Genomic DNA, 18,644 nt, shown 5'->3' with positions numbered 1-18,644 from the left:
CCATACATTGCTGGCCAGTGAGCATTGCATTTGTAAAAGAAAATAAGGTAACTAGCAAGTAGAATCTCTTTCCAGAGTAATATATTTGACTAATATAGCTGACTTGCCTTATATTACCTGACTTCCTTATGTTGTTTTCAATGTAATGTTTTGTGGTTTGTGAGATCAAGCTATTTTTGTGATATACAATAGATGCAAAGTTTGCACGGATAATCCACCAAACCAGAAAAGTTAATGCAGTTACATTTTTGATCCATCGTATCACACATTAGGCAGCCTTCAGAGTTCAATGGCATTCCCATTTCCCTGCACCAACTATATTAGGAATTTTATTAACCTAATACAGAAAAGAAGAACAGAGAATGTAAGCACACACAATGACATTACAGTCTGCTACTGTCTGTCAGAGAGATGCAGATCCCTGGGGTATTCGTGTTCCTGAGGAAAACATTTCCATCTAGGAAATAACATTTTCACCTATCTCTAGAACTGGATTCTGCTCATAATTCAGTATCAGAGAGCACCCGAGGGTGAAAACTGTATAATGGAACAATACAAATCATTTGGAATCCAGCAAAAAAACAAATTCTCTTGTATTTTTATGCACTCTTTACATTACTGTATTGTCCTCGGGCTAAACTGCTACCATGATTTTTTTTCACAATGAAACACATAAAAGGTTTGCATACTCACATAAAAGTAAGTCTGTCATTATAAAAGTGTAAAAAACCAACAACCCTGTGTCACACCATTAGGCAGTATTACATACCCTCTACTTATCAAACTGCACCTCTAGCTTGATGCAGGTGACTATCTCTAAATGAAATAAAAAGCTTTTCCCTTATGGTTTCATGTCTCTATATCTTCCACACCTAACCTTATCTAAAACCCATTTGTACTCAACTACAAGCAGGGTAATGGTATGTTTCAGCCTCCATTTTCTTCTTCTGTTTACATATGGCAGAGTGTTTTCTTGGGTCCCCATGCTATTGCTTGTGTGATACAGACACTACCCATTAGATGTGTGTGTCAAGTCCTTTTTCTGGATGGACCAGAAACCCATATTAATGACGCCAGTAAGAGGGGGCATGCAGGGACTGGTAATTGCCAGTGCAGCAGGAAGAAGGAAGAAACCCTGTCAACACTCCTAGATGACAAATTTGGGAGAGTATATTTTCTTACACAAGGTAAGACAACCTTAGTTCCAGTGAGATGGGTTGGAGAGCGCTAGGCAAATACTTGTTTTTGCCCATGTATGTGCAGTAAAGTAGATGCAAATCTTGGGAACTCATTTACTCCTCTTGGTTGCATTCTGTAGGAAAACATTGCACTTTACTGCATTAAACTATACACACAATAACATGTTGCAGCATATTTCATTTTCAAAGCCATACCAACACAAAACATAATACCTTGCATGCACTGTTTTAACTGTTCAGAATTTGTTGGCATGTCAGTGCTGCTGGAAAAAAAATTATAAAGAAAAAAACAATATACAATTTTTATCTTTCCCCCAGCTTCTCTGGTGCAGAGGTTGATATTGTCATTCTCCAAAGAAATCAAAGGGAGTAGGAAGTACTCCAAATCTCCCAAAAAGACTCTGTACAGCAGGGTTGGGAGAGTCCCCTTAACAAGATTTCAATATAACTTTATATTTTACAAATCTTGCAGTAAGAAGGATGACCTACTTGAAGGAATATGGATAAAACATTGACTTAAAGATGTAACTTTGGTATATTGTGGTTCGTAGAAAGTTTAGCTACATGAACTGGAAGATTTAGTTGTCCGTCTGGTTCTGGATCCAGCCCAGTGTCTGAATTCAAAAGACCAGGATTAAGTCCAGGCTCCAAATCAACATCATTTATAGGAGAAATAGCCTTGCCTATAAGGAACATCTGATCAGTCCACATTTGAGATATGTAGCAAGACTACCAATTGCACTAGCACTGTGAGGTGCTCTTGAAAGGTGAATATGAGCCTGAGAGGGATACACATAAAGATGGGAAACTAGCAGACTCTGGTTTCAGTTTACCACGCTAACTGGGAGGATGCCCTGTAGGAGTAAGACAAGAATCCCATTGGAAGGTATCTTGCCAATCTCAAGGACCTGCAGATCCAGTACAGCCCAGATATTTTCTTATAAAGAAGCACCTCTAAATAGTGGGAAAACTAATCCAACAGTCCCCTAGGGGGATAACATCAGCATTCATTCCTAAAATGCCTAGTGAACTAAACAAAATATCTTCCAATGATTCCAATGATTCTGGACCTGAAAAGCGCTTCCCAGGTAACTATTATAAAGTACCAGTGCCCTTTATGGAACACAGTGTCTGGGGATTTTATAGCTGTCCCCAGATAGTCCAGTCCAGCAAGATCTATCCTATTTGTCATTCTTAGGTCAGACTTGACGGTTGGATAACCACAGATGGAGGGACATGGGATACACAGATGCTTAGTACATATCACTAAACCTGTAGTACCTTATCAGCAACAGCTTTTTTATTTTGCTATGCTATTAAAGGAATTGGGCTACAGAAAATCCTAACAGTTCCCTGTTGAATTATTATTACATTGAAACTGAATAGTTTATGTTACACATTCTGTTCATTACCCCATTATAAATATTCTGCTTATGTTTTTTGTGTATGCCTATTTAAATATATACAATGTGTTGCGAGTGCAGGGAAATTTTCTCTGTAACACCGTGTTGTTAATTTTCCCCGGGACAGACAGAAAAAGCATAATTTAACTGCATGTCAAAATGAAATACCTGCAACACTGATAAAATGACAGTAAAATAAATGTAAATTTAGACCGCTGTCACAAGTGGCTGCTTGGCTCTGTGAAGATGTTAGGTTGCTATGGCATTTTCCATAGCAACTTTGTCTCTTATCGCATTTAAAAAATTGCCTATGTGTTCTAAAAACCTGTTAAGAAAAAGGGATTACATCAATCCTCCTATGTAATGATCCAACATAAAACCTTATCAGTCTGAAAACATAACAAAATGTAATCTATATAATAGCATTGGTGATGTGGAATTAGAACACTGGTTTCATCTGCCCCCCCTTCCTCAATGTAATGGAAAATGATCTGACTTACAATGCTATTCTACACAATTGCTTCATTTCAAGAGTCATTTTTGTAATATGGGAAATGAGTTCAGCATATTTTCTTGGCTGCCTTAACACACATATCTGCACACAGACTTTATGCTGACATCTAATTGCTTTCCAACTTTCTTTTATCCAATCTATTGGAAGCCATTGTGGTACTGCAATACACTTGGTAAGATCTTGTAAAGTAATATTAATAACACACTGATGCTCAAAGAAATCAAGTTAGGAGGCCATGCAAAGGTATGCAATATAATATGATCTGTTAATACATCTTCAGAGGTTTCATAAAAAATGACTATGTTCCCTAGCAAAGAATCTGAACTAAAATGACTATATCACAATAAATAAATGAAAGCACATGTACATAAATCCTACCGTTGGTATATCTCCATACTGGTCTTGAGGTATAGATAGTATTGAAAAGCGTATTGTGCTATCAAAAACAACTACCTCAACACCAAATGTTATTTATCAGCGTAATGTAGAAGATAAAGTGGAGAATCTGGTTGTTATGTGCAACAACATAAACCTACAATGGGCTTTATTTGTCATTGAGTAAGATGAACTGTTCATTGTGCCACAGCAATTAATATGATTCAAATCCACCCTACAAAATCACAGTTGGAGAATGGCAAATTCAATTTGGTTAGCATGAGACAATACAAACAGTTCTACATAATTCAATATTCAAATTGTCTGCCTCAAGAGGCATTGACTGGAAAAGGAACCAATGCATGCGTACTCAAACGATTTGCTATTCTTTTAACACCAAGATTCTGCTTATTTTATCTCAGTTACAATGGATTATGGATACATCACAAATTGAGCACATACACACATGCAAACTGTTTTGTTTTTCTTGTGGTATTGCTCTCACCTGTATCATCCACTTTGGTTTTCTTGCTGGGGACATCATTGCTATCATCATCCGACATCTCCATCTCCTCTTCTCTTCGGATACCCATGAGCTGCTCACTGTGTGCATTCCGGAGCTCCTACAAGAAATAACAAAATACAGGCACCACTAATAAAACACATTGTACTTAGTCAGCAATTGCATCAGTTTGTTCAGCTGGTATTCACCAGATCTCCCACTCTTCTTTCACTGGAAAGGTAAAATACTGCAAACTGCCACACCTCTGGCCTAGAAAAATACCAAGTTAGCATAATATGTGAGGAGATAATGCAATAAACAACAGACATTCATGTACTCGCTTTTTAGAAAAAAAAAAAAAAGATGAGAGAAAACATGTACCTTTTATCTGCTCATAAGACATGTTGCTTAAACACACTTGCCTCTAATAACTTATTCTTTACCTTAAAAGCGACTCAAACAACTAGGGTCCATTACTCCAAAAAACACATATATACTAAAGGAAGCCATTTTGCAAGTATTGCTTATGCAAACCTTGAACAACTAATGGCATCCTTGAGTTTCATTTTTATATAGTATTCGTTTGAAATGGGGTTCAAGCACAAGATGGCACAGTAGTGCAAGAAAGTAACATGACACACATTAACCTGCCTGTAAACTGGAGCCCATTTAGACACACACATACCCTTAAATCTGTTTTTATACAGATTCAGGAAGACACATGGACTGTAGTCCAAGGAAACTTGTCTTAGCACTAATGCAAAAGGGCAGAGATAATGTAGTATGTTCTCCTTGAAAGGTGCAGGAAAAAAAGAAACTTGATACCATTTGGTGCTAATAATGCTGCCAGGTTTAATGTAGGCATGCAGCATGCAGCTTTTCACCTTGTTGACATCTAATTTCTGTACTGACAAAGGGCTAATTCCCAGGGGAGGCCTGCAGTTTGGCATCTTTTAAGTCATGTGAGGAGAATACACAATACACTCCACATATAGCTCTCATTATGTGACAAATGCCACAGCAATTCCCATGAAAAATGTAGAAGGTTTTCCCACAGGTACTTCTCTTGTTCATCTGTACACATTGCAATAGAAGGCTTTAATGACTGTTCAAAAGCCTAATAAAACAGAATTTCAAGCCACAGTGGTTTGCAGGCCTAATCTATCTTGTATGTAGCAGTATTCCTGGTGCTATCTGCCTATCTGATGAGTTCTACAACTAGTTAGCAGATGTCTTAAGAAACGGGTGGGATAAATCTGGATGGTCTTTCACGTAAAGGAAGACATAAAGGTTTTTCATGCACAAAAGATGACAAGAAAAGCTGACGGTTTTCCAACATAATTTGTTTTTTTATCTTTTTTTTTTGTTCCATCTTTGGAAATCCCAACACAATAAGCATATGCATTTCCTGTCCCTGAATACATAATAATGGGAAATGGGAAAAAAGTTGACAAACTGTACAGCGTAATAAAGAAAACAAAAAAAGAAAACCCAGGCCTTCTTTCTTTATTAAAACGTTATTGTCCAGTATCCCACTGAACATAGGCTCCTCGACTGACATGTTTAGTTCTAGTATAGGGCTTATTCTCACAAAAAGATTAAATTTTTTACAAAGTCAAAAAGCAACAGGAGAGGAACATATTGGTGCTATTAACACAAAAAAATTTCACTGCAGAAAGAAGCAGGGCCTCAGTTTAGGTCTCGTGCACCTTGTGTAGCTGGTTAATGTATGAGCTACCCATATAACCTGGAAGCAGATATACTACAATTAGTTCTATATGACTACATTTAAATCTGTATTTTGTTTCAATGTTTCACAGATTTGTTTTTCTGCCTTTTAACAGCACTTTTACACAGGTTACCTACACCAATCAAAAATTGCCCCACCAGTTCTAAACATAGTTATTTTAGCAGTTAAACATACAAAAACTATCAGTCTGAAAGATCATATATTAAGAAAAAGTAACCAATCAATCTTATCTGTATGTGCAATATTGGGAAGCCTATATTGCACTTGCCTTTTCTAAAAATAATCTCTCGTATTGGACTTAAGCTACGTACACACTTCCAATTATTATCGTCTGAAAACGAACGACGAACGTTCCTGCACGATATATATGAACGATCGTATAGCACCGATCCTGCACAGAGAGGTAACGACACGATCGTTCGTAGATATTGTACACACAATAGATACGATCGTTTGAGCGATAGAGGAACTATGTGCACGACAGGAAAGTGAACGGACGTTCGTTCATCACGCATGCTCAGACCATGGACGATCAACGAACGACCGTACACACGAACGATGTTCAACGATCGTCGCCCAATCCGATCCGCCGGTCCGGTCGTTCGTTTCCAACAATTTTCCTCGTTCGTCGGCGTCGTTGGTTACTTTTTTACGAACGATTTTTTGCCCAATCGATCGTTCGTCGTTCGATTGGAACGATAAAAATTGGAAGTGTGTACGCACCTTAAGATCTGAAGCTAATAAAAGCTTGCTTTTTGCATGTTGAAAGATTGGATAAATGTAAGCAAAATGTTCAGGAAAACACTTATGGATCCCCCAAATAAGAACAGTAAAGTGTATAAAACATTAATGCCAAACTGTAGGCCTTTTAGTTAGCCTATGCTGAAACACAAACCATAACACATTGATCTAATACTAGCTTCTACTTTAAAATGAATGGCAAAAGAAGCTTGGAAAGTTCCTTAGGCTGGCCTAGTGTTGACAGGTCCATCAGCTAAATCACCATCTATCAAAATCATAAATTGCTGGGTCATAAGTTGCTGGGTACTAAGAACTAAATTAGCAATCTGTCAAACCATTTTTGAACTCAAATATTATGTATTGTCTGTAAATATTTACCGTGTTTTGATAATCCCCCAATTTGAATCTCTAGTTTCAGGAGTAGCTGGAATCTGAAGTTGAAACTCTAATTTCACCTGACTATGACAAGCCAAGTATATCAGGTGTGTTGTTTACTTTATGATGTACATCTACCCATGTACCCATGTCTTTATGGTTTTTGCATATTTTACACCCCTACCCTCGTCTTTTTATTACGACAAAACTGCATGTGATACAAAGTAGAGTGCAAAGAACTAAAGAAACCAACTCAATTTCTGTTAAAATTCTGGTGAGATTAGTGAAAGAAGAACTCTGATTAGTTGTGATGTGTTACTGTGGTTTGTCTAATATCATTTTGTCTTTTGATGAACGAACCAGAACTAAAACTGCAAAGTGATTCTAATGTGAGTGAGTGCAACTAATCAGTATTCACTTTGCTGAAGACCAGAAAAACATGAATTCTGATATAGTTACTATAAAAAGTCTATTTATCTGATTGACCTGGCTAAATCATAAAATAATAATAATAATAATGTTAAAAGTACGTTACTCTAGAACCATAAGGTAAAATGAGGGCTGACCTTTTATACACACACACACAAGAGAGTCCAAATGAAAGGTAAACAAAGAATGTATTATCATTTTTTTTTAAATCTCTATCCTCAAAAATACAAATTATGCTATTTTCAAATTTCCTGTATAACTTACCTGAATATAACACATATATCACAATGCACGGAAAGGTGCAATTGAGCTTGAATATGTTTTTTTTTCTTTCTCTACTGTATTGCATTTTTCTCCTCCTAAAACTGCCATCTATTTTTACCAGGTTTCTAGGAACTTTACAGGTACAAAAGCTTTGGACATACAAAGTAATTAAGCATACTAAAGATTTGACTAGCATAACCTAGCAGTTGATACAATTCTAAAGGGAACCAAACAAATATTAATTTAGTTAACACTCAATCTACAGTTTTAAAAAACAATATCCACTTCTACACTGGATGCTGCTCCTCACTACAAGGCAAATAGTTATGCAGTTTGCAGTTATCTGATCCACAAAGTAGATCTACATGTATCCCTCATTAGATGGTAAATATTTATGCTGCAGTGCAATGGGCTAATCTGCACATTGACACCATAGTACTCTTCTAGGCTACTGGAACTACACATATCCTAACAGAAAAGAATCAATAGCAAGTATGACTTCTGACTGTAAACAACTGCTGTTTAGCATACTGCATAAAACAATGATATACATAGAGAGTTTGTGGGTCAGAGGGAGTGAGAAAGTGAGACAGGAAGAAGAAAAGTTTGTGAGTCCTAAAAATGGTAACATTTTTTCAGTAAAAAAAAATTGTCAAGAAAAATATGTTGCTTTCTTTTCAAAAAAAGCGTAGTTTAACAATAGAAAACAGAGAAATAACATGTTCTGCAGAAACCTTTCTGCAACAAAACCAAAACACACCGTACTTACCCGCTAAAACACAGGCTCATAGAAAAAGCAATTGCTGAACAAGAAATGGAAACTGGGTGACCATAATAAAAATTAAAGCGTATAACAAAATATACTCAAACATATCAATGTGAAGGGTAATAAGAACATGCAGGCACAGACATATGCAGATGAAACTCAGCAGAGAAATTGTGGTATTTTAAATATAAAAAATAGATTTAAATGTTGCAGCCTCAGCACAGTGAATCAATTTGGGCACTGTTTAGATTCGGGGATAAAACCAGTTCTTTGACAATTAAAATAAAAGTGGCACCAAACCAGCAGCAGATGGTTTGTTTTATCAGTCAAATAGGAAGGTGAAGGGCACAAAACTGGCGTTTGTAACATGAGGAAGTTAAAAAATGTTTGCCAAAAGAAATCACTAGCATTTTACAAAAGATCCTACATTCCTAGGGACACAATTGTTTCAGACCCATTGGGCCTGATTTATTAACCTCACTGGCGGTCTGAATAATAAGTATTTTTAAATGTCAAAGCGGTACATTTAAAAATACCTATTATTTTAAATTTCCCGTCTGGTCCCACTTTCCAGCCGCAGGCTCCCACGTCCCATGCCAGTCCTGAATCAGCGTCTTCTGGCCTCGCATCCCCAACGTTCACATGCTGTGGATGCAGATGCTGGGCAGGAATCGCCAGGCTACACAGATCCTGGGTGGGCATCACCAGAGGAACATGGGGACCAGCTTAGCTTTACAACTTCTTTGCAATTCCACATCGAGTGTGGCTTGGGGTTACCGCTCTTGGTACTGAAAATGAACCCCGACTCAAACTTGAGAATACCGCCAGGGAGGTTAAAGCTCTCCAAGACTGGAGAGGATATGCTTTCATCAGCTGGGAGATCAAGCAAACCTGGATTGGATCTCTTAAAGCTCATTTGCTATTTGATAGTAAAATGTTTTCAATCCTGGATCGGATCTATTCCAGGTTTGCTAGATCACCCAGCTTCACTGATAAAAGTGTATACTCTCCAGCCTTGGAGAGCTTTCATAAATCGGGCCCATAGAATACTGACCTATAGAAGAATATCTCCAAAAGGAATTCATCCTAATGCTTTTTATTTTGGTGGTAGATTGGGGTTAGTGGAACAGTTTGGTTGTTTTGTTAAAATGCTGACTGTGTTAATCCAGGGCATAAGAACAAGACTTAAGCTTCATTTTTTTTATTTGTATTAATCATAGTTTTAGAAAAAGCCATTTAAATTTAACAATTTGTTAGCAACATATGAGACTGCATTATTGCTAACCTGCATATGTTTGCATTGTTATCCAACAACAATTTTACACCGCATTACTATCATTAACACATAAGCATTCAAACCCACACAGTCAGTGAAAGGCTTAATAATGGTCTCACAAACCTGATTTGTCTCCTGGGGAAGATAATTTAAGCTTGGGCCACCCACCAGATATATTAAAAAAACCATTTTATAACCATGTGAGGAACATCTTAGATACCTAAGACAAACCTTTATTCCCTAAAGAACCAAGCACACCAACATTCCTTTCTCAATCACTCATTTTCTCTACAATAAGAGCGATGGACAGAATTTATAAAAAGGCACCCACCTCACAATGCTTCCGCCAAATGTCAATATTCTTGCGCTGAGCTTTCGAGAAATGGTCCCATGCTTTTTGTCTGGTGGAAGCGTTGAAAACGGCCACAATCTGCTCAACTTCAGTGAACAGGGAAGTCAAACAAGACAAGCAATTTATGTTGTGGTCATTCCAGAGAAAGCAAAACAAAGACACATGTGAGCCCTATGGATCATGACAAGACACATTACCCATAGCTACCCAGTCATGTGTCTTTAGTACTTACATGTATATTTGTTGTAACTGTGTCCATCAAGCGAGGAATACTTTCATTTACATACACTTAAACACTTCACACTACAATCTGCTAAACAGTTATTAGCTACAGAACAAAGTCTCATTAATCAGAGTCAAGTGCAGTGCCATCCATTTAATCATTATTTTTCAGACTAAAAAATGTATATGTTTATATTGTCCCTTCATAAATTACAGAGCTTCACTGTGCTTCTAGCGCTCATGTATCCTCATTAATAATCAATTTCTCATCAATTTCTGGACAATCAATTACATCCAAGTATTTTCTGCTGACCACACCTTGAACGGAAATTACTAGTAGGTGTTTATGATATGTTAAATATACTTTGCAATGTCATTAGAAGTAGAGATATCATTTTTATATAATCTTTAATTTCATAAAAAAGTAAAAAAGTAATGCCTTTATTTTTAAAGTAACAAAAAGGTACTTTAAGACGTAATACTTAAACCCTAGTTTTCACCCTGTGCTTTACTGAGCATTAAAGTGAAAGTTTACTACTGGTTCAACTATCATACTTCTTGTATAGGTGAATCATTTCAAGAAAAACATGCTGTATGCAATTAATATTTAATGTTGCTTTTGTGCTTCGGGGTACAGGGGTGTAAGAAGAAAAGACTAAAAATGGCCTCAGATTTTTTTTTTTGTACTGTAAGAGTTGTAACTCCCTAAATGTGGATTCTCTATAGCTACTGATCACATCAGCAGCTTTACAGTTATATTTGATATACACTCAGGAACATATTTCTCTTGTGGGCTTGAACGATGATCTACATGATGCCGGTCATGTATGTTAACTCCCACAAGGGCTCTTGGCAAAGAACAGCTGCACAGAGCAGACGGCAAAAGTCCTTGGTACACAGAACAGATTTCTCATTAACCAAGGAAAACGCACAACCATTTTTCTGAATGAGAATGGTATTTAAACTTTCCAATGTTTCAACATTAGGTGCTCAACTGAATAGACAATTAGCAATTTCCTCCCTGGTAGAGGCCTAATGAATCTCAAGTTAACATTTATGAAGGACTATGTGTTAGCCAGGCAGCTGTTTTATCAATCGCAGCACCCATCAGACAGGCTGCCATAGGTGCACAATATGTTAATCATGCATTGCTACTCTATGAAGCCATTCTCTAGTAAAATGCAAGCAATAAAGCACCATATAATGGGCACAAAATGATAATTTGCTTCTCTCAGAGGACACATTTTGAAGACTGCATAACATAATAGTCATTTTCAAAAATGAATATTAAAACAAGTAAATTTGGGGGCAAGCACAGGATTTTGCAGAATAGAGGGATTGTAAATGACAGCGACAACAGCAAGCCCGCAGGAGCAATAAACTTTGTTTTTAAAACAAAAGGTTTATTGTCATTGTACCCCAGCACGACTTCTCCTCCTTTGCAAAATTCCCAAACCAAAATAAAAAATATAACTGACCTAAATTTTACAAACAACAGAAAAATCATTACAGACATAAGGCATTACATACATAAGGCTGCCTAAAGCAATACCAAGCAGGCTAGTAGCACTCAGTAAAAAAAAGTGTCTTGTCAGAGCTTGTTGAAGTGTAAGAAAACTTGAAGTTTGTTGTGCCCCTCTAAGTAACTTATTTTAAGGAAGACAAGAACATTATTCCACACTATTTGCCTTAAATTCATACAGTAGTAGACTACATTGTACCATGTTTAGCCACTGTTTAATGCAGAAAGTTTTTAGTCTAACTCAGTGTTTCTCAATCAGGGTTTCTTCAGAAGTTACTAGGGGTTTCTTGAGAAAAGAACACTTTATGCCTCTCAGGTCAGTTTAACTGATACCAATGATCATTTTTACTATCTATAGAGTGACATTCTTCCCAAGGGCCAGTAATGTATACACCAACATGAATTGTGGATATAGCAAATAAAGCAGGCTTTCCCTGAAGACCTGAAGGTTATTTCAAAAGTTCCCCCATGTTTAAATTGTCGAGAAACACTGATATACCTACTACTCTTTCATGGCTTATAATACATGCAAGCTTTTAAGATGGCTGGGATCGCTTCTTTATGCCTTTATATAATTTCTCCAGTATCAAAATTTCACGTAACAAGGTTTTGCTGAAAAATTACGCCCATAGCTAGAACGTGCAAATGGCTCTGGAGTTTAAACACACTCTACCGTTAACATGCAACACACCCTGAGCTGTCAAATAGTGATAGCACAGCACAGTAAAACAGCATATTTTATTTATTGCCCAACGAAAAGGCAAATACTCATCTTCTTTGTAGGATGCAATCAGTTTTCCGCTAAACTTACCAAAAAACATAAAAGTGTTGCCATGTGTAGGGTTTGACAGCCCACTGGTTTATGCAACACATTAGACAGAAATGTAGGGTGTGCCGTGCATCTAAAAGCATGTTGTTCACCCTGGCAAGGTGAGTTTTAGATGCCAAGTGGGAATGAGCTCATAACAACAAGGGTGCTCTAGCTGATTAACTACTATTTATTATTTGCTGTTACCCATTGTAATCGAAAATATATCATAAATACGGGCAGAGTTTACCACATACACAACATAACATTGATTTTAGTCAAATAATTATTTTTAGCTGGATATACTTATTGCACTTGGATTTAATAAATTAAATCCTAAATCCTAAATTAAGGTTGCAAACTGACTAGTGATTCATTGCAGTGGTAATGGCTTTAGTAACATATTCATGCCCTATGTTATAAAGCATATATGGATGTTCTTTTACATATGTTTTGACAATCCTCATCTATTGTATTAGAAATTAAGTCCCCAGAAAAAAGAATGGAAGAATATTCTACCAATTACCCTCTCCTCTGTACAAAAAATGCTTATTATTTCTTCTTTTGGAAACAAGTGTCAAGAAGATACAAGCTACTGACAAAGTTCCATAGGACATTGATGGTTCTCCAAACTCTTTTGTATACTGGATGTGCAGAGAAGAGTAAGATAACTATTACATATCTTTGGGTCAGTTGGAGATTGTGCAAGAAAGTGAGGTAGATATCCTGCTGATTCTCAGAACCTTTCTATTTTGTATTGTAAAATAATAAAACTGAAAGGAAAATCTGAGGCAATTTTTTAGCTGTAGCTAAAATCCCAGGTCTACCTTTTTATGCAGCCACAGTTTACTGGTGTGCCATGGTCATCCGCAACTGCATTTAACTACTACTCTTTCATGGCTAATAATACATGCAAGCTTTTAAGATGGCTGGGATCGCTTCTTTATGCCTTTATATAATTTCTGCAGTATCAAAAGTTCACGTAACAAGGCTTTGCTGAAAAATTACGCCCATAGCTAGAATGTGAAAATGGATGTGCAGAGAAGAGTAAGATAACTATTACAGATCTTTGGGTAAGTTGGAGATTGTGCAAGAAAGTGAGGTAGTTATCCTGCTGATTCACAGAACCTTTCTATTTTGTATTGTAAAATAATAAAACTGAAAGGAAAATCTGAGGCAAATTTTTAGCTGTATACCTTTTTATACAGCCACAGTTTACTGGTGTGCCATGGTCATCCGCAACTGCATTTTATAATGGGAGACATTGAAGCTGGCATGTCTATGGCCTCAAACAATAAAAAGTCAGTTGTGCTGGAACTGAGCTACAAATCACTTGGAAATTCTGGAACTCAGACCTTTAATTGACAGAAATTAATTTTCTACTGGCATCAAAACAAGAATGTGACCTATTTTAACCACAAATTGTTTAGATGCGGAATTAATTTGTTGCCTAAAATGTAGGGATACCTAATAAAAACCTGTATTCCTCATGGATTTGTATTTCTAACTGTTAACAACACTGGTATTCGTCCCTCCCGTCAGGCACATTGTCTTGTGCCTTGACTGTCCCCTCTCAATTACCCCCCGTATTCAGAACATTTCCATGTCCTGTCTCTTTCATCTACACAACATCTCCAAAACCTGCCCCTACCTGTCCCCTGAGACCACCAAACTCCTTGTACATGCTCTTATCATATCTCGTCTGGACTACTGTAACCTCCTCCTCTTTGGTATTCCGCTAACCCGACCCTCTCCTCTACAATCTATTATGAATGCTGCAGCCAGACTCATCCATTCGTCCCACCGCTCTACTTCTGCTGCTTCTCTTTGCAGATCTCTACACTGGCTTCTATTTCACCTTAAAATCAATTGAATTACAGCTCCTGTGCTTTGCCTTCAAACCTCTCCACAGTTATTGTCCCACTTACGTTTCTGACCTGGTAAAAAAAATACTCCTCCAACCGCTCGCTCCACTCCTCCAATGATCTACTAATGATTTCCTCACTCATAACCTCATCACATGCATGGATACAGAACTTCTCTAGAGCTGCCCCAACTCTCTGGAATTGTCTTCCTCGTCCTATTCAGCTTGCTCCTACTTTCTGCTCATTTAAAAAAAGCTCAAAAAGAAAAAAAGAACTCAAAACCCATTTTTTTCAATCTTGCCTACCTATCTTCTTCTGTCTTTTAAAACCATCACTACTTCCCACCACTACATATCTCCCATCCTATTGTGTGTAAATTCCCCCACCTACTAGATTGTAAGCTTTTCGGGGCAGGGTCCTCTCCTCCTGTATCACTGTCGGTATTTATCTGTAATTTGCAACTCCTATTTAATGTACAGCGCTGGGTAATATGTTCGTAATATTATTAAATATCCTGTTTATTAATAATAATAATTTGTATTTTATCACTGCCTCACATGGCTCCATATTTACTGTTCTCTGCACACTAATTGTAAGCCCATTCTTTGTGCACAGTTTCCAATATATATATATATATATATATATATATATATATATATATGTATATGTAAACACACACACACAAATATATATGAACTGTGTCTTATTTTGATATTGCAGAAAAAATGGTACTCTAGCTTGAAGCAAATTCTTTTATTTAATACTTTTAGCTTGCAGTGGAACACCAACATAAAAAGCCTGCAAGTAAGAAGTTCAAACAAACTTCAATGAAAAGAAGTGACGTACATTTAATTTGCTGTTATATTCAAGTGCACTTTCAATACAGAGATACTCCAGTGTGATGCATACATCTTATACTTAAGACACAGACTTATAAATCAATAGAGCCCTCAGACTACTTTACACCGCCAGTCAGATGCATTTTAGTCTTATTAATGTAAAAGCAGAGCATCTAAAAGCCTGTTCCTGAAATTGCATTCACAGCATTATTATATTGATCTAATGTCAGCTGGGAAATTAAAACCCAGCTATTAGGACTCTCAAGGCCACATGAATTCTGTCCATAAGTTTCATACTATTGAAAAAGATAGGCGTTTGCAAAAAGTCCACAATTAGGCTTATGGTTATTGGTATATATATATATATATCTGCAATAATTACCCCCCCCCCCCTAAAAAATCTAAACTGCAGTCATAGAAGATAAACTTAATACTCTAAATATACTTAATATGGCAATATAATACATTGCCATTTTTTAGTATTAAACCACAAGGATACCATTTTTCTCTATTGCTGAGTAATTCATTGCAGATGATTGAAGTTAGACTACATTTAAACAGCATTTCATACGCAGAAGTACTGTATATTAGGGTTGTGACCTAAAAATAAATAAATAAATAAAAATACTGGGTGAAATCTAGAACAAAGCTCAGAATTTAGTCTGTAAAAAGTCTGTAAGTCGAATATATATAAAAAATGTGATGACCTTTAAATTAATACATGGAGACCTCTGGAACATTTACTAAAGATGGAATAGGTCCACTATTAAATACTATAAAAGTAGTTTAATCAGGGTCCCCATATGCCAATGTAAAGGAAAGTAATATTCTGCTATAGTTCCTATACAATTTAATTCAGTACTTCCCATAAACAACTTTTGCATCAAGAGTCACTGCTAGCTCTAGTTAGGCTCAGCACCAGCTCAACCTTATCTCACCCAGCCCATAATAGGGACAATGCAGTCGAGCAGAGGAACCAGGGCAAAGCTGGGTATGTCAGGGTCACCCCATTTATTCCTCACTTGTGCAGGTTCCTTCTGTAGGGCTTCAGGCACAAAATAAAGGTAATATGCAATAAAAGGAGGAAGCTTTTGGGGGAAGCCATACTGTAATAAAAATACAAGATTGGAAGAAGGGGTGGATACTTCTGATAAAAGTTTTATTGCCCGTCACTGCAGCTAGCATGTAGACTGCCTTGTAAAGTTCTGCAGTAGATAGAAAAAAGATGGTTCCTTGGTAAAGACCATGAAGGGGGCCACTAAAGGCCCTCCATAGCAAAAGGCTAGGTTGAAACAGTTTCCTCTTCTATTCTATTATTTCGCTACTAGTATGTCATTTTTTACTTTGTGCTCTGCACGCACCCCCTATTCCCCATAGGATCTTTTTGTATTCTGTGATGTATGTTCCATATTCCACAGTTTCTTTTTGTACTTTGCCATGTGCATTCCTATTTCTGAAGGTCTCTTTTTGTAGTTGGCACTGTGTGCTTTCCATTTTTTATGTGAAAATTTGCTGGATGCTAAGAAGCTAAACATTTTTCAAATTACATTTTTCTTTAAGGTAGGGTCATGCACAGCTCTCTGTCTATCTTCTGTGTGCAGAAAAATATGCATTGAATAGGTTCCAGTTTTTAAAAATGATTGTTTTGAGATTTTATTAAGACGGTATAAAAAGCAGATTTTGTGGGTACGTGAAGTGTGGCACGTGAATTGGCTCAGGTTCTAGTTAACTATATCCCTCTTTTAAGCCCTGTGCCACATCATTGCTCTTATTTTGGTGCACATTGATGCTCATGGTCTTTCACAGTCTTACTCGGATGACACTACTGGGAATTTATTCTGCTTTAAGATATAATTATTGCATGATTACCAATATATTAGTTCTTAACTCTTCTGCTTTATATATGAGATACCTACATTAGCTGACATTTTTGTAATAATTTTCTTTTCAGGTGTCAGAAGACTTAATGATGAGGTGTGGTCAGGATAAACTGGATGGAAAGTTATCACTTGCAAGAAACAAATATATTTAATCTACTTTAATGTATTACTGATTGCTGGATGCGCTGCACATGATCAGAACACCACTCAGTTGAGATGATCATGCCATCTTTCTTGCAAACCTTACCTTTAATCAGTTGCTCACCTTGTTGTGGGCCCAAATATATCAATTTACTTACCCCAGAAATTGTAAAAATTAAATAAAAAGGTACTTACATTGAGTAAGGATTCCCAGCAGTTCTGTTTTGTAGATTTCCTTGGCTTGCTCCATTTGATCTTCATGTGTTGCTTTTTCATTCATCAGCCGTCTAACATGACTATTTGCCGACTGAACCATGGAGTAAAACTGGTTTGCTGACCTTCGATTAACTTCCCCTCTTTCTATCCAGGTAAGGAGAACAGTGATAGCCTCGGAGAATTTGGTGTCATCTAAATAAAAGTACAAGGAGACATGAAAATTCACCATATTTTCCCTAATAACACATGTCAGTGTCACATATATATACTGTACAAATCGACTATGTAACCTGCAGGTTTAATGCAAGCATTTATATATATGTATCAACATGCTAATGCATGCTGAAACAGGATTTATTGATTAAAAAGAATGCAAATGTGAAACAAAAACACATTTTTTATGGGGAAAATCAAAACCTAATTTATTAGTTCATTACTAGGTCAGAGTGATGCTATCCTGCAGAAAAATGTGGCACATGTACTACCTGGTGCTACACATATGGAAGATGTTTAGAACAACCAGTACTCTTCCAAAATCTGGTTATCCGATCGAACTAAGAAATTGAGGGAGAGGGGCTTATTTAATGTACAGGGCTGTGTAATATCCAGAGATCTTGGGTGGCGATGGGACCAAGTTCCAGAAGGAGAGAAGGGTCGCTTAGAGGTTAGCACTCTGGTCTTTGCAGCGCTAGGTCCTGGGTTTGAATCACGGCCAGGACACTATCTACATGGAGTTTTCAGGTTTTCTCTGTGTTTGTGTGGGTTTCCTCTGGGTACCCCGGTTTCCTCTCACATTCCAAAAACATGCAGTTAGGTCATATGGCTTCCCCCCAAAATTGACCTTAGACTGCATTAGAGATTAACATACATAAATACAAGAACATATGACTGATATAAGAACATTAGATTGTGAGCCCCTTGGAGGGACAGCTAGTGACATGACCATACACCATGTGTGTGTGTGTACCATTATAATGTGAAGCCAACAGCTGCTACATTATTTGGCACATAACAAACAAAACACAGAGACAACCTTTCACATTAAATGTTTTGCCATCTATAAAAGCTGGCACAGACTTCCTTTAGGGAGACACTAACCTTCTTAAACCAGGTTGATAGGTAGCAAAGAAACTCTAGGACCTAGGTAAACTGGGACACATAAATGCTCTATATAATGCTTACAGAATCTAGGCTATCATAAGCAT

General features: G+C 37.0%; 1 protein-coding gene across 5 annotated transcripts in view; it reads right to left on the bottom strand.

The window, feature by feature from the left end:
* The window catches only part of ENOX1 (ecto-NOX disulfide-thiol exchanger 1), a 303,768-nt gene that overhangs the window by 44,863 nt on the left and 240,261 nt on the right, over positions 1-18,644 (bottom strand). For all 5 annotated transcript variants that reach the window (XM_072410174.1, XM_072410197.1, XM_072410189.1 and 2 more), the window contains 3 exons: positions 17,419-17,631; positions 9,926-10,032; positions 3,997-4,114 (listed from right to left, as the gene is read on the bottom strand). In XM_072410174.1, coding sequence (XP_072266275.1) covers positions 3,997-4,114; positions 9,926-10,032; positions 17,419-17,631 — 438 coding nt within the window. The remainder of the gene's footprint in view (positions 1-3,996; positions 4,115-9,925; positions 10,033-17,418; positions 17,632-18,644) is intronic.

This window comes from Pyxicephalus adspersus, chromosome 1, assembly GCF_032062135.1.
Source record: "Pyxicephalus adspersus chromosome 1, UCB_Pads_2.0, whole genome shotgun sequence".
Taxonomy (NCBI): Eukaryota; Metazoa; Chordata; class Amphibia; order Anura; family Pyxicephalidae; genus Pyxicephalus; species Pyxicephalus adspersus.
The sequence above is the reverse complement of the archived record's forward strand: the minus strand, read 5'-3'. Positions and strand labels throughout refer to the sequence as shown.